Source organism: Mastigoproctus giganteus, chromosome 1, assembly GCF_048544385.1.
Source record: "Mastigoproctus giganteus isolate SK-2022 chromosome 1, ASM4854438v1, whole genome shotgun sequence".
Classification (NCBI taxonomy): Eukaryota; Metazoa; Arthropoda; class Arachnida; order Uropygi; family Thelyphonidae; genus Mastigoproctus; species Mastigoproctus giganteus.
The window spans coordinates 62,123,294-62,147,257 of NC_143575.1; the positions used below are offsets into that span (position 1 = coordinate 62,123,294).

The 23,964-nt window shown below is 33.5% G+C and overlaps 1 protein-coding gene across 2 annotated transcripts in view; it reads right to left on the reverse strand.

Annotated features, from left to right (window-relative positions):
- Positions 1-23,964, reverse strand: part of MED16 (mediator complex subunit 16) — a 209,068-nt gene that overhangs the window by 124,898 nt on the left and 60,206 nt on the right. For both annotated transcript variants that reach the window (XM_090380328.1, XM_090380324.1), the window contains exons 8-9: positions 20,236-20,316; positions 1,876-1,947 (exon numbers count right to left, since the gene is read on the reverse strand). In XM_090380328.1, coding sequence (XP_090236454.1) covers positions 1,876-1,947; positions 20,236-20,316 — 153 coding nt within the window. The remainder of the gene's footprint in view (positions 1-1,875; positions 1,948-20,235; positions 20,317-23,964) is intronic.

Genomic DNA, 23,964 nt, shown 5'->3' on the forward strand with positions numbered 1-23,964 from the left:
ATCTGGCCAGACATCTTAGAAGGTCAGTGCTGCTAACTCTGAGCTCACCAAATATGATTATGATAGATGGCTTTGACTTTCAACTTGGACAAATTTTGCACTTTCTCAAGTGCCCCCCCCCCTCCTTCAATGGCCTTCTCCAATTGACTGGAAATCTTATCTATAGTTTTTTCTGATGACAGTACACTACACTCCATTTTCCAGTTTTTCAAACCCTGCTCTGTGTAGTAACACTACCACAACTTCTTGCATATTCCCACAAGTTCTTTAAGTGCTAATCTGCAGGTAATTTTTCAGTGAGATGGGGTAGAGAGAGAGAGAGAATTTAGTTGAATTCAATCCTCCTGTCTTGTTCTTCAAAAAACAAATGCACTGTTTGCATGGTCATCTTCAACAAAGTTCAGTTTCCTAAAAAAAAACACCACTTTATTGGATACACCCTGCCTTCCGATCTTTTGTGGCAATCACATCATAAATATCATTTCCTCTACACTGAAAAAATGAAGCTTTCTCTTTTGCTCTTAGCATTCACTTTCTTCTAAGAAAGTTGCTATCTAATTCTGTAAAAATTATATATCTGCTCTACCAGGAAATACTGTTTCCACCTCTGTGGTGGTTTCATAAGAACATCTAGAAAACTTCTTGACTATTCAAAGAGTAGTCAGCTTAATTAATGACTTCTCGCTCTTACAAAATCATTTCTGGTGCAGTTACAGAGACATTCAATTTTTTTGCATGACTTTTCTGTAGATGCTTTCACAGGCACTGAATTAATGCCAGTGGTATCTGAAGGAATATAAAGTAAAGTAAGTCTTGAGAAGTTTTAAGCTTAGTTAAAAACAAATTTTATATATGTTAATGATTAAAGTGTGTAAGTAAATAATTAAATATTGGTCTTCTGTGAGAAATTTCTTGAAGGTTAAGTGGATTATGTTATTAAAAAAAAAAAAGGTGAGAAATGCGCTATAAGTTGTCCACAGCTCCAAACTGAAGTAACTAAAGTAACAGGACAATATATCATTGTTTATTATGAATAACTGTACAGAACAGTAACAGAAACTGACCTTCAATTGATTTCTAGTTGTCCTTTTATTCACATCAATTTTGTCTTTCAGGGATAATGACAAGATCCAAAACTGAACTCAGGAAAGTCACACCTTAATTTCATAGAGGGTTACTGTTTTTAACCCATCTGACAAAAAAACTGCAACCATTATCAACCCACTGCAGGATGGAAGCCACCTCAACAATTCATGCTGAGGGAAATGGACCATAATCTTCCAAGCTGGTCCAGTGTGGGTTGGCAGATCGACCGTATTTAGCAGTCGGGCTTGAACCCTGGTTTACTCAAAGAGCATGTGCTACTGCACTCCCGTTCCTGACCACTCGGCTACGGAGGCCTTCATCTGACAACAAAGTTACAAATAATTCACTGGCTAAATTTTTGTTTTCTATACAAAAATCCAAGAATTCGTATCCAAGAATATTTTTTCTTAAAGAACAGTTTTATTCATAGTATAAGAATTTTAAATTTAATAACTTCTCTGAGAAGTTATTAAATTTAAAACTCTTAGTAACCAATGAATACACCTGAAAAATCCAAATCTGTAAATGTGAAATGCATGAAAAAAAAGTGTCCAATACAAGGGAAAAAAGTGAAATAACATTCAAATTACTGACTACAGTGTGGCTCATTACAGGCCCCCATTCACAAATCAATCTAAAGCCATTTTATACAACACTTTTTTGCTAATTAAAAATTTAGAATAAAAAAAAAGTAAACAGTAATGAAATAAAGAAAAATATAAAACATACTAAATAAAATCACATTTAAGCATTCCCACCCAGGATTCATAAAACAAATTCCTACAGTACCTGAAACACATACTACAACTGCATCAGCTGCTTCTCGCAGAACAAATTTTAGATGAGATACTTTCACAAATGCTGGGGAGAAAAAAAAAGATTATATTTAATATTTAATGCAATATGCAATAAATATTGTTACAAAGCATGAGTGATGAAATACTTAAACTTCTAATTGCAGCGTTTAGTATATTCTTTTCGTTTTGCATGCCAAAAGAACTTGTTGAAATTATTGACAACCACATGAAACAGGGGTAAAAGAAAACTGAGTTTTCAAATTGTTTCAGCTATAAATAAATAGCAGCCAATTTGTCTGCATCATTGTGTGCTTTCCTTAGAAGGTTAGGGCAGATGTTAACTCTTGTTCAAAAGGAAATTGTTGTGATGCAATTAAAACTTATTGCAGAAGTATGAAAAAAAAAAAAAAAATGCCCTCTTCGCAGCTCATCATCAATGATGATAAGCTACTGAAGGTGTCACAGACCTGCATTTCTGAGAATAAGGAGTTAAAATTTCTGAAAAGTATACCTTGCAATCATTTGAATTAGATTGTAAAGCCTATTAACCAAACATTATTCCATGAAGTCACGTCCACTGGATCATTCAACAGGATCCAACTGCTACTCAAACGGATAGGGTATCACAAGCATGGCCCTTCAGCCATGACTTGAATCGACATGACTAAAGCCAAAGCTGGGGTTTATGGCATGCAACAATGGGTATCCTAACCAACAGTCTGATGTGATAAACAGTTAGAGCACCGGCCAATATTTCAGTGGACATCATATGTACTGCAATAGCTAAGAGGTATACTGAAGAACTATATGAAGGCTATTATTTGAAATAGTTAACCATGTTAACTATTTCAAATAATATTGCTGAATTTTATGTACTAATATATAAATGAATTCTATGAACAAGTTTTCTATTTCTGTTCTTGCAGTTATTATAAAAAAATAATAATAATAAAAAAAAAACTTGTAACCATATTATGGCAATACTGTTTTATACGAATTTTTCAAGCAAAAAGTGCAGATAGACTCTCTCAAGACTATGTGTAAACAATGCCTGAGGAATCACTTCATCGTGCATATACACAAATTCAATTATTTTATAAACCTTGATTTTAAGGATACAAATTTATAATTAAGCTTTTGAATGAGTTATAAATTATATACATGCATCCTTGATTAATGTCACAGACATGTTCCTGAAAAATGTAATATTAAATGAAATGGATTGTCCATAAAGGTAATTTCACTAAAAAGATCTCTCCAAGAACACGTTGTACGATAAAATTTAAGAATATCTCAAACAATTAAACTGAATGCTGACCTTTAATAAACAACAACACCATAAATAAATGCAAATCCAAAAATACATAAACATAACTCACTAAAAAAAACATTTGTAACCAAGAATATATTGATCCTTGACAAAATTTAAGCAATACCAACCAATTATACTGACTGCTCCAATGGTGACACACCCTGGTCTGATGGACCCTTAAAATCAGCAATTATTTAAGGTTAGTGGATATTACTCTCTCTCTCTCTCTCTCTCTCTCTCTCTCTCTCTCTCTCTACCTTCTTAACCACACACACACACACACACACACACACACACACACACACACACACACACAGTTTCAGATGTTACACACAGGGTGATTCACAGTTACACTGTGACAATTGGTAATGCACCACTGCTGGTTAATGAATAAGAACATTGTCAATAAATAGATAAAATACAGTACAGAGCAATCTAAAAATAAACTAAACATATAGTTAAGTGATAAAAATGTTTTTGTCAATAGTAAAATTTCTAATGTACAAAAGCATTTATATCTGCAAGGAATAACCACCACAGAATCATGGTACTAATTAACATTTTATATTGTGGAATCCTGAGAACTAGAAACAATCACATAGGTTGCCCAGTGTCCCACATGGTACCAACTTTCAACCTGTCTGACTGCCACTGGTTGAAGACATTCAGCACATACTGAATTGAAAGGAACCATGTAAATCAGCTTATTTTACATCAGTTTAACTTACAACTCACATTTAGTAATACAGTCCAGTTTTGCCTTTTATTATAATCCAGATGAGCTGAATAATTTCCTTCCTTGACTAAAACTTTTAAAAGACACAACAAATGTCATCCCCATCCCACCCCATCATAATTTACACTCTAATCTGTATTACATGAGCTGCATGTGTTACTGGAAATATTATTTAATAAAAAGTTAGTAATAAGTTTATACCTGTGTTTGCTTAAAATTTTTTTATGGATCATAGATGCAATTCTATAAACTGAGATACATTCTTGGACAACTGATCAGAATGGGAATATATATAAGGCCCAAAACTATATTACTATATTAAAATTAATTTAATATAGTTAAAATGGATATTATTCAAAGAGAAAACCATAAAAAAATGATATAACCCACAGGAGATTAAATGTAAATAATGCTCAAAGTGGAATGCCATCAAACTTCCAATATCCAGCAACTTCAGGACCCGATCCTTGGAATCTTAATAGTCATGTGTAAATGGTGTAAAAAAAAATAATAATAATAAAATACTGAAATGCTATACTGAACTTATCATACACAGTATTGTGCAATTTATCCTACATCAAGAGAAAAGCAATACACAGCACATGTAAACATGTTAGTATTATGCATTATGCTGTACAATACAGCAAATATTAAAAACATAATAAATTATTTTCCGTTCCAAAATATAACAGGCAAAGTTGATAAAAAAAAACACAATGTTTCACACAATCACCTAAGTCCCACTGTCTAGTTCCTTTAAACATTAAACATTACAGCCTTTTGAAAAATAGACAATGTGTTTGCATTTTGAACTACCATAATACTCTGGGTCATGGGTTACTTATGTTGCATTTCAGTGGTATGTTTAAGAACAAATATAATCTAAATATACAGGATACTTACCTGAATTACAAACATCCACACATACTGTACAAATAACAAACAAAACTCCTTTAAAATGTAATTATCTTATTATAAGATAACCTCAAAATAATGCAACCAATGAATAACCTTTCAATTTTTTTTCTTGTCAAATACTAATGGACGTTTGGAAAGTTAACATATTGGAGTTATTTAAAAACACAACAATCAAAAAGTTGTTTAGAGTGCTGGGCGAACATGTTACACTGGCCTAATCTTTCAATTATGAATTGCAAGATCCAGAACCTGGTTTCTCCATTGCTAATTATCAATGATTGGTTTGGTTTTTTTTTTTTTTTTTTTTTAGGAGCATTAGCAACTAAGGTCATATTGCTCCGGAGATATGCGGTGGTCATTCCCTGACCTTTCCACATCCTCCATATTTGGTGGTCACGGGCTCGAACCCCAGCCTAATCAAGAAGCATGTGCTACACACTGCCGCTCCTGCCCACCTGGCTACGGAGGCACCTAATTATCAATGAATCACTAGTCTTCTTTACAAACATAATGAACAATCCTGTGACCTTCTAACAAACTTTTCCATGCCATAAATTAATGACAACAGAAGCAGTCTTTAATTCCTGCACAACTATTGTAAGTTATTGTGTTCTTGCATCAAAGTGGTTGCAGTGTGGTAAAAACTTATGATTCATGACTACTAAATTTATTTATTCTCAGGCCATTTGCTCGACTCATCGATATTCCTAAAAATAAGTGGTCCAAAATATGAAGTACTGAAAACAGTGAGAGTTAACTGCATTTAACTTAGAAGGCACACAAAGTTTGCCCGTAGCCAGGTGGGCAGGGGCAGCAGTGCTACGCACTGCTGCTCCTGCCCACCTGGCTATGGAGGCACCTGAATATAATGCAACATCCTCTGGAGTTCAACTCTGTGGAAGAAATTTTACATTACAACAAGACAAAGACCAGGAGCACAGCTTTACACAGGGACTTCCCAGCAACTAAACAACAGGGGGTGGCATTGAAAATTATGGTGTAGACACCCCAGTTGCCCAAACTTAAACTCTATAGAGATTTTATGGGGAAATCTTGCAGACTGCTTGGAATAATTAGTCAATACACTATTATAAAATTAATCACCAAAATGCTACGTCTGTGTAAAGCACTGATAAAATATCATGGATGATATTTTGATGAAAAATCAATATAGTTGCTAATATTAATCATTTCAATTTGTTTTTCCAGCAAATGTTTAATATTTTTCATGCTTAATAAAAAAAATCATAAAATACTTTGTAGTGTGTTGTGTTTTTATATTAAGCTTTACATTGTCATAGCTAATTTCAAAAAAATTAACAAAAACTGTTGTCATGTGCTGTGATTTCAAACTTTTAGGCAGGAGTGTGCATGGGTGTATACATATACAGTAAACCCTCATTAAACCGGACTAATAGGGGCTGAGATGTGTCAGTTTTAATGAAAGTCCGGATTATATGAAATACGCTTTGTAATGTCTAGTGTGTAACAAAGTTGTACAACTGGTTCAATTGATAGCCCTCCTTTTGAATAAAATTATTCAGTTGTTTCCTGAAAGGCTCAACAGCTTCAAAATTAGCACTACGAATTAACCCACACATTTTCTTGTTTGAAATGTTATGCCGTCTTCTAAATCTAAAAAGCCAACCTTAGCTCACTTTAAATTGTTCAATTCCTAACTGTTTAGCCAGTCTCTCCGCCACTGCTTGAATTTCTATTCCTCGCACAGCCAAACCAGACAAACGAAGTTGGGAAAACCATTTGTACACAGTATCATCTAATGCTTTATCAGTAGACATCCGCATTCGTTTAACTTTACTTTTTTCTTTCTCCACATTAAACTTGAGAACAAAATTACGAATTTCACTTTTTTTTCTTTTTAATGTCTGACACGGTTTGTTTTGTGATGCCGTACTCAAGACAGATGCTGGACACTGAAGCTCCTTTTTCAAGTTTTTCTATCACCGATAGTTTATCGTGAAGAGAAAGCATTTTATGCTTATGCTTCTGTCCTACACTAGGCTTACTTAAAGACATTGTTTAACTGCATAGGACAAAAGACAGAAGTGCATAACTGCAGAGCAAACGACAAAAAACTGTCTGAACCGCAGCCGGGAACCAGGTTGTTTGTGCAGCGTGAGTCATCACGGCCCAATGACCTCAGATACAATACATATGACCTTTGAGCCCGATCATCGTTTGATTTTTACGCCTTTAAATTTTTTTAGAGCTGTCTGGATTACTGGGATCAGGATTAATGAGGGTTTACTGTATGTATAAAATAATATAAAATACACTTTTAGAGCATAAACCATTTTTAATTAATAAATAAATGGCTTTTAGTATTAAGAAAAAGTAATGTAATGGTATTATGTAATGGTACAGTGGTACCTTGGATTGCGAGTAACTTGGTCTACGAGTGTTTTGCAAGACGAGCAAAAAATTTTTAATAAATTTTAACTTGATAAATGAGCGAGGTCTTGCAATACGAGTACAGTCAGTCCTCGTATAACACGTGTTTACACTACATGAATTCGATCATACACGATTTATAAATAGGGAAACGATATCTTATATAACATGAACCGAATTCGCTTATGCACGATTCGCCTTTGTGTTTACAAGAAATGGCAGTCGAATGCAGAATCACCCCAACCGAATGCAACACAATAGGGATGAAGAGAAGATTCTGAAAATGTATTTTTTTTTTTTTTTTTTTTTTTTTATATATCAGTGAAGGGGAAACACATTTCACCACAATAACGTAAAAACCAACACAATTTCAGCTATTGGTATAATCGCAAATGCAATTAGATCGAGTTTACTACCAGTTTATAACAGATTTCACAAGCAGGAACATAACTGAAAATTGTTTTTATTGTTTTATGGTAGTAACCCCTAGAAATGTGCTTGAGTAAAATGTGAGGTGTTAATAGTGTATCTCTGCCTTTACGGTGTTGTTTATTCAATTGCTACACGCCCGCAGCTTTGTTTATGTGTATCAAGTGTGCCCCCTCATTTTGAAATAGTGCAAGCAATAAATCTGTTTAACGACAATGCAATGTCATATTTCCGTGAAATCCTCAAGAGGAGGTAAAAGCAAGTGTCATTGGAGAGGTTCCTTTTTAAAGTCGCACAAAAAGAAAGAGCCTACAGATAGCAGTGATTCCGTTAGTGACAGTGAAAGTCATCCTACCATAAATTTGATTGCTTTATGTATATTAAATTTAAATATTAAAAATATGAAAAGGTATGTATTTTGTATTAATCATTTTTACAGTATATGAATATTTTTGAGTTTTGGTACAAATCATCTGGGTTTCCATGATTTCTTATGGGAAAATTCGCTTTGATATACGAGTGCTTTGGATTACGAGCACGTTTCCGGAACGAATTATGCTCGCAAACCAAGGTACCACTGTATAAGATTAAATGAATTACAACTAAGCTTAGAAAAGATAGAAGAACGGAATACATAAATAAATGCTTATTAGCTGTAATTCATTTAGCTTTAGTATGTAATGGTAGCTTTTTCAAACTACCATTACATAATACTATTACATTCATTTTTACTTAATACAAAAAGCCACTTATTTATTGATTAAAAATTGTTTATGCTCTAAAAACATTCTATATTACTGTACTATCCCTTCTCAGCTATAGCTGCTTAGCTATAGCTATAGTGCTTGTTGGAATACGGGTTCCATACATGCTATGTATTTGCCATGTTTTCAAAACCGTCTGACGTGCTAGCTGTAATTTTATTTTCCCAATTTTGTAAAAAAGCCCTCCTAGGCCCTTTGCCCATCTCACCCCGCAGTTCTTTACACTGAGGCAGGTGCACCGGTATCTCACTGTAGTGAAACCTGAAACCGCAATCCTAACACAAATAACTTAAATAATAAAAACGTAAAACACAAATTCTAAAAATTCTTATACCACTATAAGAGCTAAAACAGTAATTTCTATATATGTGTGTGTGTGGTGTGTGTATATATATATATATATATATATATAGTATGCATGAATAGGAAATATAAAGAAAAAAACAAGAATTGCACCTGAATGCGCAAAGCTGCAAAAACGGGATGCAAAAGTATACGGATGAAATTAGAAAGAATTAATAGAAAATACAAAAAGATGGAGAAGTATTTAACACAAGGTGCCGAGCCTAATAGAAGAAAAGTAAGAAAAATAAAACAATGAGAAATATAAAGAAAAAGAATATTAAGAACCTACAAAAAAAAAAAAAAAAAAATTGTAAAATTATATAAAATTAAAGGCTGAATCAAAGAGCCAATCAAACATAGATAAGCTGAAAGGGAAAGAAGAAATATATGATTAATAAATACAAAAAACAGTGAGCATCAAACTGAGGGTGGGAGAATGGTAAATAAGGAGAAAAAAAAAAGGTTGAGGCAAACTAAACAAAGTTGGCACACAGATCAGGCATTTCATCAGGGGACTACACCTGATCATGTACCAAACCACTGCGTTTCTATACAAACTTACGTTAATGGAGGAAAGAATAAAAATAATAGAGAAAAAAGAAAAACAGAGAGGGAGAAAAAGATAGAACCTCCAAAAACATAAGTAAGGTAGCCCCAAAGCAGTGTATGTAATTAAGTTAAGGAAATTAAATTAAACAAATAAGTATAAATGAATTAAAAAAGAATGATAAATGCCTTGATTTCGTGTACATAACTTAAGAATATATAATGTAATGTAAAGATGGAGGGAAATGAAAAAGTAGTAAAAATAAGAGGTGAAAATTCTGAATTGTCCAAAGGATGGAAAAAAAATAAATAAAAATAAAAAAGAGCTGAGTGTGTAAAAATGTTTTGAAAAACAGAGACAAAAAAGTGAATTTGGAGATCATAAATGTATTAAGTGTAACAGGCAGTGGTATTGAAATGGGAAATAAAGCAGGGCAAAGAAAGGATAAAGGTAATAAAAATAAAGGAGGTGAAAATAGCAGATAAGAAAAGTAAGAATATCTGAATAGCCCTCGTATTACACTAACAGTTCAGTGGATGGAAGAAAGATAAAAAGAAAAGAGTTTAAAGGATACTAGGCAAGCTAGGTGTGTAAATACCCAACCTCTTAGAGAGGGCCTTGGCTGAGAAAGTGTTAGTTGAAGTAGAAACTAATACCACTAGCCTGTGTTATATTTTAAAATGCCAAAAAATACAGAATTCCGAAAAATAAAAATATAAGAATTTAATAAAGAAAAAAATGATGAATAATAGAGAATAATTAAATACCTGTTATTCATTAAATTATGTTCCATCAAGGTAGGTAGAAATTTATTACTAAGAAAGGCATAAATATTTCATCAAGATAGGTATAAATGGAATATAAACAGAAGAACTATGACAACTGTGAAGTTGCTCAATAGAAAGCTGAGTAAAAAAGCACTAGTGCCCTCTACAGCTATTAAAAATAGAACTGAGCGAGTTAAGCTATCGAAAAGAAATAAAAATGAATGTGAAACTAATATTGTGTATATTAAGGCTGACTGGAGAAAAAAATTCCGAAGAAATGTGAAAGAGCATCATGCCATAGACGACAAGAAGAAAATAAAATACTGTTACGATTGTAAATGATTATTAAAAGTAATAAAGAAAATAAAATTAGAGTGAAAAAGCATAAATATCATTCAGAGAGAAGTCATGTAATGTAACTTTCAAAGTAGTGGAACTACTACCATTAAAATATACATCTGTACAAGTATAAAGTTAGCACTAACCAAAATGAGACATAATAAATCCAAATTTTTGTTTGATGAATGACGATATCTTCTTCTTCTTAAATGAATATTATAATTGATAAAGTTAATTGAAATATCACTATTGAATAATTTAGTACAAAGGCCATTTAGGACATTACTGAAAAGTGTTTGATTACTGCTTAAATTTGCAAGCTGAATAATCTACATACAGATGATGTTTTTATGAACTTTAATAGAAATATTAGAATTCCAATTAGATAAATAATGTTAAAATTAAATTTACTTCTTTTGTTAAATAATTCCAAATTATGATGAAGAGGGGGACTATTTAAAGTAATACTTAAATCAAGGAAGTTAGCGTATTGATTATCATTGTTTTCTTTATTCAAAGTAAGTTCGATTGGGTGTATAGTTTTAGCAATATTCTCAAAATGAACATACAAAACAAGGACGTTGTCGATATAGTGAAAAGCAAAGAAATTATGGTTTGGGTTGTTATGAGTATATAAATCTTCATAATAATGTAAAAATAAATTAGAAACTATGCTTGAAATTTTGAGCCCATGGGCATACAGTTTGTCTATAAGGAAATTTACCATCATAAATGAAATTGTTGAGAATACACAAGTTAACATAGCTATTCCAAACAACGTCATCTACATGCAAAACGTTCTTATATTTAGAGTATAATTGATTAAGTACAAAAATAATCAGATGTGGGAGAGAGGTAAATAGGTTTGAAAAGTCATATGTTTCAATGGTAAAAATGTTAGTATTAGAATTAATGGTTTTGATACCGTTTTGATTATTATTGATGATTCAGGTAGATGGAAGATTAATAAAGATAGTATTTAGAAATTTAAAAAAATTGCTTATCTGACAAATAACAGCCACTTTTTTTAGCACTTATGATGAATCTGAAGCCGACAGGTTGCTTGTGGAACTTGGCTATGATATATAAAAATGGTAGTGTGGAATTTCGAATTTTAGTGTGCAATTTTTTATGTAGGGCCATAAGTTTTTTAATGGTTGTGTTAATGCCAAGATAACAACGTAAAAAAGTAGTGCTGCTATAGACTTCCTTTTTAAGAGTGGTATAATAGAACTGTTTGCAAAAAATAGCAAAGTTGTTAGAAGCCTTATTTTGCTGTATTATTATTATAATTCTGCTGTAAATCCAAAATAGGTTTTTTAAGTAAGGATACTTCATTTGCAGATTATTATAAAGATTAATAAGCCTCAGAAACTGTTTTTACAATGTCTTGGTATACAATGTTTAACCAATTTTGAAATGCTTCATGAGGTATTGTATATCTGTATGCTAACTTATTGCAAAAATGTGAGATATTGAGATACAGATCTTTGTAGATGTTATTTAAACAGGCTTTATGAATTGGCCTGAGTCTGAATCCTTTTTCCATGCAAGCCTTGAGTGAGATGTCATTGACAATATCCAGATTGCCAGTGATAATATGTACATAATGTTGATCTACGAAAGGAGAATATATGGGATTATTGCAGTGACATGGAAGATCTGAAAGTTGCAAATTGCCTAAGTTGGTAGCTAATGTTTTATAGTTACATATTTTAAGTCCAATAGGAGATTCATAGCTGAAACAGTGATGAATACTGAACCTAAAATTGCTATTCAATGAAGAAAACTATTGCGATTATTAAGCAAATGATGCCAAGGAATTTTATCAAACCAGCTATACGCAAATTTAATGATGCAATATTCATTGCTGTACGTGGTGATGTTACCTATTCTAAAAAGAGAGATATCCTGATTGATATGTTTAAGCTGGACATTCTTGAATTTAAAATTATTAATAAAAGAAGTTAAGGCCTTAAGTACAGAGTTCTTAATGTTTAAAAGAAAAAGAGTAATATTGTGTACATCAAGAATAATGTCATCCCAAGAGCTTACAATATTGCTGAAATTATGATGTTGTTGTTGTTGTTGTTTGGTTTTTAGGAGCATTAGCAACTAAGGCCATATTGCTCCAGGAATATGCGGTGGTCATTCCCTGACCTTTCCGCATTCTCCGTATTTGGTGGTGATGGGCTCGAACCCCGGTCTAATCAAGAAGCGTGTGCTACGCACTGCTGCTCCTTCCCACCTGGCTACGGAGGCACGAAATTATGATGAATATGCCTGCAACAGTGGAACATTTTATTACCATGCTTGTATCTATGTTTGGTATCATTAAGGAAATGACTAAAATGAAATAATTTGTAAATACAATGGTTAGTATTTAAACAACCATTACTTAAAAAGACATTCATATATATGTATTCGTATATATGAATACATTCCATTAGATTCATATATACTGTATGTATTTATGTATGTATGTATGTATGTAATACAGTGTTTCTCAAACTGTGTGCTGGGGCACACCAATGTGCCGCATGTATGCTTCAAGTGTGCTGCAAAAAATGCAAATTATAAAAAATTAATCAATTAATTAATTAAAAACTTAAAAAAATAAAAAGTAGTAGATCTGTTCACCTTTATTTACCTGTTGATTCATAGTACTAGATCTGTTCACTTTCATTCACCTTTTTATTCCTAGTACTAGAACTGTTCACCTTTATTCGGCCATTCTTATCACTTGAGGGTCTCTCCCAGGCCCACCGCAGTGCATTTTGCAGTTGTATGTATGTACATAAAGCACAGGACTACAAATTAAGTGCAACTTGTAAGCAGCATAGTAAGAAATTTCCTTTGTGTTTTAAAAGTGCTTTTTATATTTTTATTTCTAAAATGTCATATTCAGTTAATTCCTATAGAACAGGTAATTTCAATTAACTGTATTAGTTTCTAGAAGTAACTTTAATTTTTTTAGAAATTATTACAGATGGATAAATGTTTAGTGAAAGAAAATCAGAAGAGGCAAATTGATAATGAGCTTAAAGAAAATGACAAAAACAAAAACGAGCAACCATCAACATCAAAAAAGAAGAAAACATGTTGTCATAAATATGATGATGTTTATTTGGCAATGGGATTTTCATATACTGGTACTCAAGATTGTCCTCAACTTTTGTGTGCTATGTGATTTAAAATTGTCGAATGAATCAATGGTGCCAAGTAAATTGCAGCATCATTTTTCTAGGAAAAACGAGAATTTATCATCCAAAACTATGGAGTATTTTAAAAGACTGCGAGCCTCTAACAGAAAACAAGGTACAGAATTTTATAATATGGCTAAAAATATCTGATAAAGTGTAAGAAGACAGCTATTTAGTAGCCGAACTGGTGGCAAAAAAAAAAAAAAAAAAAATATCTTACCTGATTGCAGAAAGTCTGATTTTACCAGCATGTCAGGTAATAGTGAAAAGTACCTTGGGAGAGGAAGCTTTAAAAAAATAAAAAATATGACAGTACCACTTTCGAACAGCACAATTAGCAGGAATATAAAAGAAATGTCCGATGATACTGAAGGACAAGTTGTTCAACATATTAATAATTTTGGGCGATATTTGCATTGCAAATAGATAATTCTACAGATATTAGTGGGAAAGCCCAATTAATATCATTTGTCAGATTTATCAAAAACAACCCAATTATTAACCATTTTTAAAGAACTCACTGAAAGAATAACTATCCAAGATATTTTCTGTCCAAGATAATTATTTAAAAAAAGTGTGGTATATTATGGAAGTTGTGTGTTGGCATTTGTACCGACGGTTTTCCCGCGATGACAGGAGCACTAAAAGGATTTGTAACCTTAGTAAAACGGCACAATTCAAATATTATTACTACACACTGAGAAGTTCAAGTAGCGAAGACAGTGGTACCAGATTTAAAAATTGTACTTGATCAGGTGGTTAAAATGGTCAATTACATCAAAACTAGACCACAAAAAATATGAATTTTTGGAAAATTATGCAAGGAACTGAAGTCTGATCATTTTTGTTTAATAGTGCATACTGAGGTTCGGTGGCTATCGAAAGGAAATGTACTTATGCTTATGTTAAAGTGACCAGATCCTTAGCATTCCAATGTGGGACATCTGGGGGGGGTGGATTTCAACCCCTCCCCTAGACACAATATACACGTTTTTAAATTTTTTTTTTTAAATAAAAAATATTCACATACAAAATACAAATTAAACACATTGACTTCTTTGAACTAAACTTATAAAATAAAATATCAAACTTCTTTTAAAATATATATATATATATATATATATATATATATATATCCCCCCCCCACACACACACACATAGAAAGGCTGAAATTCAGTATACAGTACCCCTCGTGTTATGCTACATAACAAACAGAAGGTTGTGTGAAGGATGGGAACTGAGAAAAATAACTGTAATTAGAAGTGGAAAAAAAAAAAACACTTATTAGAGGGGGGGTCATGTTTTTAATCGACTTTCATTTTTGTTTAGTGAATAAATGTTAGGTTTTTTTCTGTGAAATAATAATAATAAAAATATATACTTCTTTTAACAATAAAAACAAGAGAGGTTAAATAATATAATTAAATATATTTTTCTCTGAGTGAATTTTTCTTAATAATTCTTCATTATTTGCTATTTCTTCATAAAATTCTTCACAAGAATTAGCAAAATTGCACTTAACTTGTAGTATTGCTTTCAGCGTTTCTAAGGTCAGCTGTGTTTTTTGTTGACGTCCACAGCTTATTTACTACCAAAAAAAGTCTTTCCGTTGTACCATTGGTTTCCAGCAAACATAATCATTTGCATTATGTTTGCTAGAATGGCATTATGTTTGCCATTAAGTATGGAGGCTACATGTCCAATCCGGGATAGTTTGCAATGTGAGGCAAACGACTGAAATCCAGGACTGTCCTGCATAATCTGGGACGTCTGGTCACTTTAGCTTATGTACGAGTTGCGTGAGGAAATGCTCATATTTTTTCACTGCAGCAATCAGAATTTTGTGATTATTTAAGTGATGAAATTTGGTGCTGTAAATTAGCTTTTCTAGCAGATTTATTTGCACAGCTAAATAAATTAAATATCAGCATGCAAGGCTCAGAGAAAAATTTACTCACTTCTACTGACAAGTTGCTCGCCTTTAAAGAAAAGTTGATATACGGAAAAAATATGTAAATGAAAAAAAATTTAGAAATGTTTCCCTTGACTGCCAAAACAAATTACACTAAAATAATTAATGTAATAAGTGAAACATTAGAGCTGTTAAAGACAAAAATTGAGCATTACTTAATATCAAGAAATATTTGTGGATATTCGTGACCCATTCGCAACAAGAAACCTTCCAACATTAGAACTTAATTTGCAAGAGGAAGAAGAATTAGCTGAGATCCATAGTGACCAATTGCTGAAAATTTACTTTAATAACACTAATATTAGCAAATTTTGAATCAAAATTCAAAATGAATTTCCACAAAATGCGGAAAAGGCAATTAGAATTTTATTGCCGTTTTTCCCCTTTCTACTTGTGTGAAACAGGGTTTTCCCGCTTTAAATGAGATTAAACAAAAAAAAAGAGAGAGACTAAAGTTGGTAGAAGAGGAGCTGAGAGTAAGCCTATCCACAATAAATCCTCATGTTAAAAAAACTGTGTACCTCCCATCAAACACAATCGTCTCACTGATTAAAATGTTATAACTGTATATATATTTGTTTTTATTTAACTGTGTTAATTTTTTTTATATTTTCTTTTAAATTTCACATATGTTCTTTTAAATAATTTATTTTCTTTTAAATTTCTTTTAAATTCATGCAATTCATATATGTTCAAAAAATAGACATTAAAAGCATTTAGAGCAAGTAATAAGTGTATTATTAAATATACCCAACAGAAATAACTTCCAGTTTGTAAATATATATATATATCAACCAAAGGGTTGATTATATGTATATAATCAACCCGTTGGTTGATTATACTACCTGCTGTTCTCTCTCCACACTAAAAGCATAACCTCCTATCTTTTATTTATTTACAGTTGTTGGGTGCCCTCTACTCTACATAGTAGTAACCCGGGTCTATATTCCTTCATATATTCCTATTATTACAACTTCCATACCTATTACTTCTATTCTAGATATGTATTATACATATATTATAAATATTATAATATATATATTATTTATAATTTTTATTTATAATATTTACATATAATTATAATGTTTATATATATATTTATAATATATATACAGGGTGGCCATAATTAAAGTATCCCTATCCAGAGCTCTCTGTAGCTCTAAGTAATAAGTGGAATGTCACCAAAATTTGTAAGTAAACTATTCAAAGCATGGGGAGGATCCCATGAAAAAACTATTTGTTCCAAAATCTGCCAATAGGGGATAATATGGCACAGTACAAGAAGAAAGACATGATAAAGTACCAACAAATAAATAACTAAGACAAACCTTAATGAAATTATAAATTTTTATTTGCGCTCTTTGCAAAAAAAAAAAAAAAAAAAAAAAAAACAGAAAGAAATTGAATTGCACTAAAGTTTTAAATTCAAACTAGAAAATAAAACACCTAAGAGAGCAGAAAATATGCATAAATCTGAGTTAATTTAATTTTCCCAGCAGCAGCTCTCAGCAGAGTTAATTTAATTTTCCCAGCTTTGTAGCTCTCAGCAGAGAGCTATAAAGGCACAACTTGAACATCACAAGCGTATTCTGTAAGTTTACTGTTAACAATGCATCTCACTCTGCCTGATCGTGCTTTAATTGTGAAGTTCTTTTACATCAATGGATGCAATGCGGAAGCTGCTCTGCATGAATTTAGACACTTTAAGAACTTATGTCAAGGTCATTTATTGGCTGCGGCAGTTAGAAGGGTGATTAACAAATTTGAGGAAATTGGGTCCTTTGTTGTTAAGCCTAGAAGAGGAAGGAAGCCTGTTTCACCTCAAGTAGCAAAGGAAATTGCAACAGCTATTGTCAACCGATCCATGGATACAGCTACTGGAACTAGTAGCAGCACACGGGGCATAGGAAGGCAAATGGATGTCCCATATTCCACTGTGTGGAAAATTCTTCGGAAACTAATCCACTATTATCCATACAAGATCAGTCGCCAGCAGCAGCTGAAAAGAGATGATCCTGAAAAACGAATGGCATTTTCTCTAATGTTTTTAACCAGAATGGAAGTGGATGATGCCTGGCCATGGAACATTCTTTGGGAAGATGAGACCCATTTTTATCTTGATGGGACTGTCAACTCAAAATTGCCAAATATGGGCTTCAGAAGCATCTCATGCTATTCAGCAAATCCTATTGCACTTGCCGAAAATCACCGTCTGGTGTGATGTGACTTCAAATTTCATCCTAGGGCCATACTTTTTCAAGGAATTACACCCAGCAGTAGCAGCTACCTGTTCCATTACAGCACAAAGATATCATCACATGCTGAGCAGTTTCATTATTCCTCAACTGCAGCAAAGAGGATGCCTGGATGAGACAATTTTTATACAAGATGAGGCTCCACCTCATATCGCACCACCAATACAGCAGCTTCTCTGGCATCACTTTACTGCAGAAAGAGTCATTAGCCGTTTTTTTCCTATTACATGGCCACCACATTCGCCTAACCTTACACCATGTGATTTTTGGCTGTGAGGTCACCTTAAGGCCAATGCCTATCGAGGAAGTGTCCCTAACATGGCTGTCTTAAAGGACAACGTAACACAGCATACGGTGAACATTACTCCAGAGATATTGCATTCTGCAAACTGTTCATCAAATGTAATTTCTGGTCCAGAACAATGGTAATCACATCGAAAACCAACTCCACCATTAGTGACATTATTGACCATCAGAAGTAAACTGTGAGTGAGGTTGGAGCTGTGAAACCATTTCCTCTGGCAGTTTAGCTGTTTCTTTTTTCTTTTTTCTTTTTTTTTTTGCAAAGAGTACAAATAAAAATTTGTAATTTCATTAAGGTTTGTCTTAGTTATTTATTTGTTGGTACTTTGTCACGTATTTCCTCTTGTACAGCGCTATATTATCCCCTATTGACAGATTTTGGGATTTTTTTTTTTTTTTTTTTCGGGATTCTTCCCATGCCTTGAATAGTTTACTTAGAGCTACAGAGAGCTCTGAATAGGGATACTGTAATTATGGCCATCCCGTATAATATATATCAGTATAATAGTGATTGTGGTGTGCCCCAAAATTTTAGCGTCTTTAAAAGTGTACTGCAACAACAAAAAGGTTGAGAAACACTGATGTAATATATATATGTATGTATATACCTCAGTGCGCAATGAATTATAACCACCTAACTAATGCTGTGTGGGAGCCACCATTTGCATGAATAACAGGTGTTATTCACTTAGGAATTGACTGCACTAGTTGTCTGAAGATGTCCATTGGGATCTGCAGCCATGCTGCCTGCAAGGCTCACCACAGTGTCAGAATAGATGATTGTTATGTGGCCATACACCTCACTTCCTCTTCCAAAACATCCCACAGGTGTACGATTGGTTGAGTCGAGTAAATCTGGAGGCCAATCACGATGGGTGATATCATCACTATATTCCTCAAACCACTTGTGCACAGTGCAGGCCCAATGATACAATGCATTATCATTTTGGAAGATTCCATTTCTGTCCAAGAAAAAATGCAACATTGGTCCATATGCACCAGGAGTCCTAGTTCCAAGCAAAACATGCTCCATATTAAGCTACCACTGCCACTTGTCTGGATAGTGGGCAGCATGCATGATGGGTCCATGGACCTGTGTTGCATGCACCACACAGAAAGGCATCTGTCGGTGTGTTGCACCAGGTATTTGGACTCATCCAACCAGCAGAGTTGTTTCCAGCCCTCCAGTGTCCAACCAGTGTGTCGTTGACACCACAGATAATGACCAGTGGTGAGCAGATGGAGTCTCTTGTGTCGTCTGCTGTGGAACTCCATATGTCTGAGAACATGGCATATTCTTATCTGGGATATTATTCTTGCATTCTACATACTGTATTTCCATGTCAAATGTCACACAGTGCCCTGCCATCAAGCCCATACAATGTGCTGCACCCTTCGCTCACCACAAACATTCATCTTGCATAATCCTTTACAGTTCTATTGGTAGGAGGTGGCTTGACCTATTCGACACCATTCTTTGCAGACCTTAACCACAGTGGGCCATGAGCAACCAACAAGATGTGCCATTTCCGATGTGGAAGCACACAATACACGAGCTCCCACAGTCATGCCCTTTTGATTGTGGGAGCTTTGACTTGCATCACTTTGACTTGCATAACCAGAAGCAAATTACCACTGCTCTAGTGTACAAAGCTGTTCGGCATTTTATGGTGCAAGCTATGCAGCAGAGTCCATTACAGATAAAGTGGTCATAATTTAGTGATCACTGAGGGTATACATAAATATACACATGAAAAGTTTTGATTTTATTGCTGACTGCAATCATACTTCAAGAACTAATATGACTAGAAGGCATGTAACACAGGCTATAATTATTTTTGCAAAGGAAGAACATCTTATTTTCCACACTCAGAATTTTACCATTTTTCAACCTGAAACTTTTTTTTTTATATGAAGTGTCCCACAACAATGGTTCTTCCTTCACAACAATAAGCTTAAGTACTATAGATACTATAAGCAATAGAGATTAGTGGATAAGTGAAATATTTTAATTTTACTAGGATAGTAAAACAATAAAGAAATTACTTACATTGTTTATTTGGCAATGGTCCTTGTGTAACACAATTCAGATAGAAACTTGAAAAGGGTTGGCAGTTAATAACACATTTATCTAATATCAAAACAAAAGAAACTCAATATTAATGAAAAATCATGATTTATTAAAATTAAATTACACATTTAAATTATATACATCTAATTACACACATAACAAAATCGAATGTTATACTCCACAATAAAGTAGTAAAGGTGGCAAGGTTTTTCAGTGCAGACATTCAGGGCACTGTTGTGACAGCTGTTTCAAGATATTTCTCTCATCAGACAACAGGTGAGCTCAATAGTAGTGAACTTACGTTGACTAGTCAGCTTGTGGACAATAGTACTATTGGTATTAGCCATATAGTGCGTACAATAAAATGGAAAGTTATATTCCACAATAAAGTAGCAAAGGTGGCAAGGCTTTTCAATGCAGATATTCAGGCCACTGTTGTGACAGATGTTTCAAGATATTTCTCTCATTAGACAACGGGTGAACTCAACAGTGAATGTACACTGCCTAGTCAACTTGTGGATAATAGTACTATTGGTATTAGCCATATAGTGTAAGGAAGCTACAGACATTTGCTGCGCCAGTCAAAAAATAACTAAATAAAAATTAATAAAAAAATAAATAGAAAATAAATAAGGACATAAACAACCCATGTGTTTCCCTCCCCATAGGTAACGATCCAGCTGACCTTTGAATTTCCTCAAGCTTTCAGCCTCAACCACACTTGAAGGCAACTTATTCCAGCAATTAACATTCTGGCTAAAGAAAACTTCCTACAATAAAATCTCTTTCCTATAATTTGAATTTATGGCACCAGGTTCTGGAATTATTTATAACAATGAAAACTTTGCCTTCATTCATTTTATTGTCCCCTCTCAGAGCCTCCCTCAATCAGGTTTCCTCTAGGGTGCCTAATTACCAAGCTCTGTAGACCACATATTCAGTCTTTGTCTCATATGGGTGCAATTTTGCAAATATTACCAAGCAAGGTGCCCATCTTTGGACCCTTTCAAGAAGCCTGATGTTCTTTTTTTAGGTGCAGTCTCTATACTAAGACCCAGTATCCCAAGTATAATCTTGAAATTGCCTTATACAGTGAGATTATGACCGACCTCCTTATCTCTACAAGAAAATGTTCAAAAAATCATTGATAAAGCAACGTGGTCCCTCCTAGTTGCCTGTCTACACTGTTCAGAGAACTTAATGTCTCTTGTACCGTAGCTCCCAAATACCTTCCTTTAACCCACCAAGTGCATAAATTATTTTGAGCTTGTTATTTCCAAAATGTAAGACCTTGCATTTTGCTGCATAAAAACATAGCTTCCACTTTCCTAACTATCGCTAAAGCCTACCAAGTCATCATGAAGGAGACGACTTGGTAAGCTTCATGAATTGATCAATGATTACCAACATGGATTCTGTCAATATTGATCCACTGTTGACAAATTAGCTTACGTTAATATATAAATAGTGGATCAACACTAGTGATATACTCATCTTTGGACAGATTCAAAAGAAAGTTTGGTGAAATGCAAACAATTGCTCTCGACATTTCTAATGATTTTGATTGTGTTTGGCATAAAGGTCTTCTAAACAAACTCCCAACTTATGGAATTCCGACTGATTATTGCAACTGGATATCCAGTTTATTCTCTGAATGCTCAATGCACATGAGGGTAAACTCATGTTATCCTTCCAATAGTCCCTCTAATTCCACCAATGCTGGTGGAACTAGAGGGACTATTGGAAGGAATGAATAGGTGAAATGGGAAGTGTCTCTTTTTTTTTTTTTTTTTCTCCCCTTCAAGGTTCAATTCTTTCTCCCACTCTTTTCCTCTTGTACATTAATGACCTTCTTCCGCTGACTGAAAATCCCATTCAGTCTGGCTGTTGATAACGTTCTACATTCCTTTTAGTTTGGGAAACATTGCCTTGACAAACAGAATATCCACAACCAATTCCTTAAATGCTGATCTCCACATAATTCTCTAGTGGGATGAGAACTTAATTATTGTCATTCCTTCAAAAACTCAGTTTTATCTTATTTCCTCAAAAACAAGCCTACTGCTTCTATGCTCATCTTTGATGACACTCAGATTCCCAGACATGATCATCTCCAAATTCAAAGAACCTTCTTTTCCTCTTCCTCATTCATCTCTACTGTTCTCTGGAACAACCTTCCTTTATGTGTACTGTATTTCCTGAAATTACAATTTATGGAAATTCATCTCTAATGTCAACAAGTACCTTCTCTCTTCTTGGCCCTCACCCTATGCATGGCATTAAGTATTATAAGTTCTAATACCTTTTGTGTCTAGGATTTTCATTAAAAAAACTCTACTGGAATTTCAGAGACCAACAAAACTAAATTATAAAAAATACATGAATAAATGATAATATAACATTATTAATTATATATTCCAACTCCAAAATCAGTCAGTACAACGTAGGAGTTGGATACATGAATTTCTCAAAAAGGACTATGCATGACTCTTAAAAGGGATATGCAAGGGCTATATAGACAAGTAATTACAGACCTATTAGTTTGATTTCTGTTCCGGGGAAAATAATGGAGTCACTGGTTAAAGAATGCAGGATCATCTAGACAAAGCTGTAATTATACTATAGACACAACATGGGTTTGTCAAGGGGAAATCTTGTCTGACGCTACAATGTGGTCACAAAGCAACTATGACCACTGGATGCAAAAAAAATAATTCTGATATCATTCTTGGATTTTGGGAAAGCTTTTGGTACTGTTGCACATAAAACACAGCTATATAAATTGGATCCTATGGATAAAAGTGGATCACTTTTCCATATGGATAAAAGGATGGTTGGGCAAAAGAACACTTTTTTTTTTTTTATTAATTATTATTATTTATTTATTTTTATTATTATTTTTTTTTTATCATTGTTTTGTTCAGATTTTTTTTTTTTTTTTTTGGCTGGTGCAGCATAAGCCATAGGCTTTCTTACACCATGCGGCCATTACTAATACTAATACTAACACAGAAAGTAATAATCAATGACCACTGCTCTTAGTATTAGTATTAGTAACGGCTGCATGGTGCAAGAAAGCCTATGGCTTATGCTGCACCAGCCAAAAAAAAAAAAAAAAAAAAAAATCTGAACAAATTAATAATTAATAAAAAAATTAATAATTAATAAATAAATAAAATAAAATAAAAAATAAATAAAAAGGAAATTAAACCTATCATCCTATGTGCTTCCCTTACCCGAAAGTACTATCCAGATGACCTTTGAATTTCCCCAAACTGTCGGCCTCTACCACCCATGAAGGCAACTTATTCCAGTAATTTATAACTCGCTGGCTAGCTCTTTTTGGACTAACATTATTAGTGGAGCCCCCCAGGGTTTAGTGCTGGACCCCATTGTCATTTTCTATATTTATCGATGATATTGATGAAGGCATAATCAGACTTAATGTCCAAGTTTGCAGATAATACAAAGACTGGCAAGGTGGTTAATGACAGTAATCAGGGTAAGCTACTGCAACAAGAGCTAGAAAAATTAGGCAGACTGGCTAAGAAATAGCAGTTGACGTTTAACATTGACAGATGCAAGACACTGCATATGGGTAGCAATAATCCCAGATTAATGTACCAACCCGTGAGGTACTACACTCAGGGTAGTGGATAATGAAAAAGACCTGAGGTAATTGTGCAGTTGGATATGAAATTCTCTGAG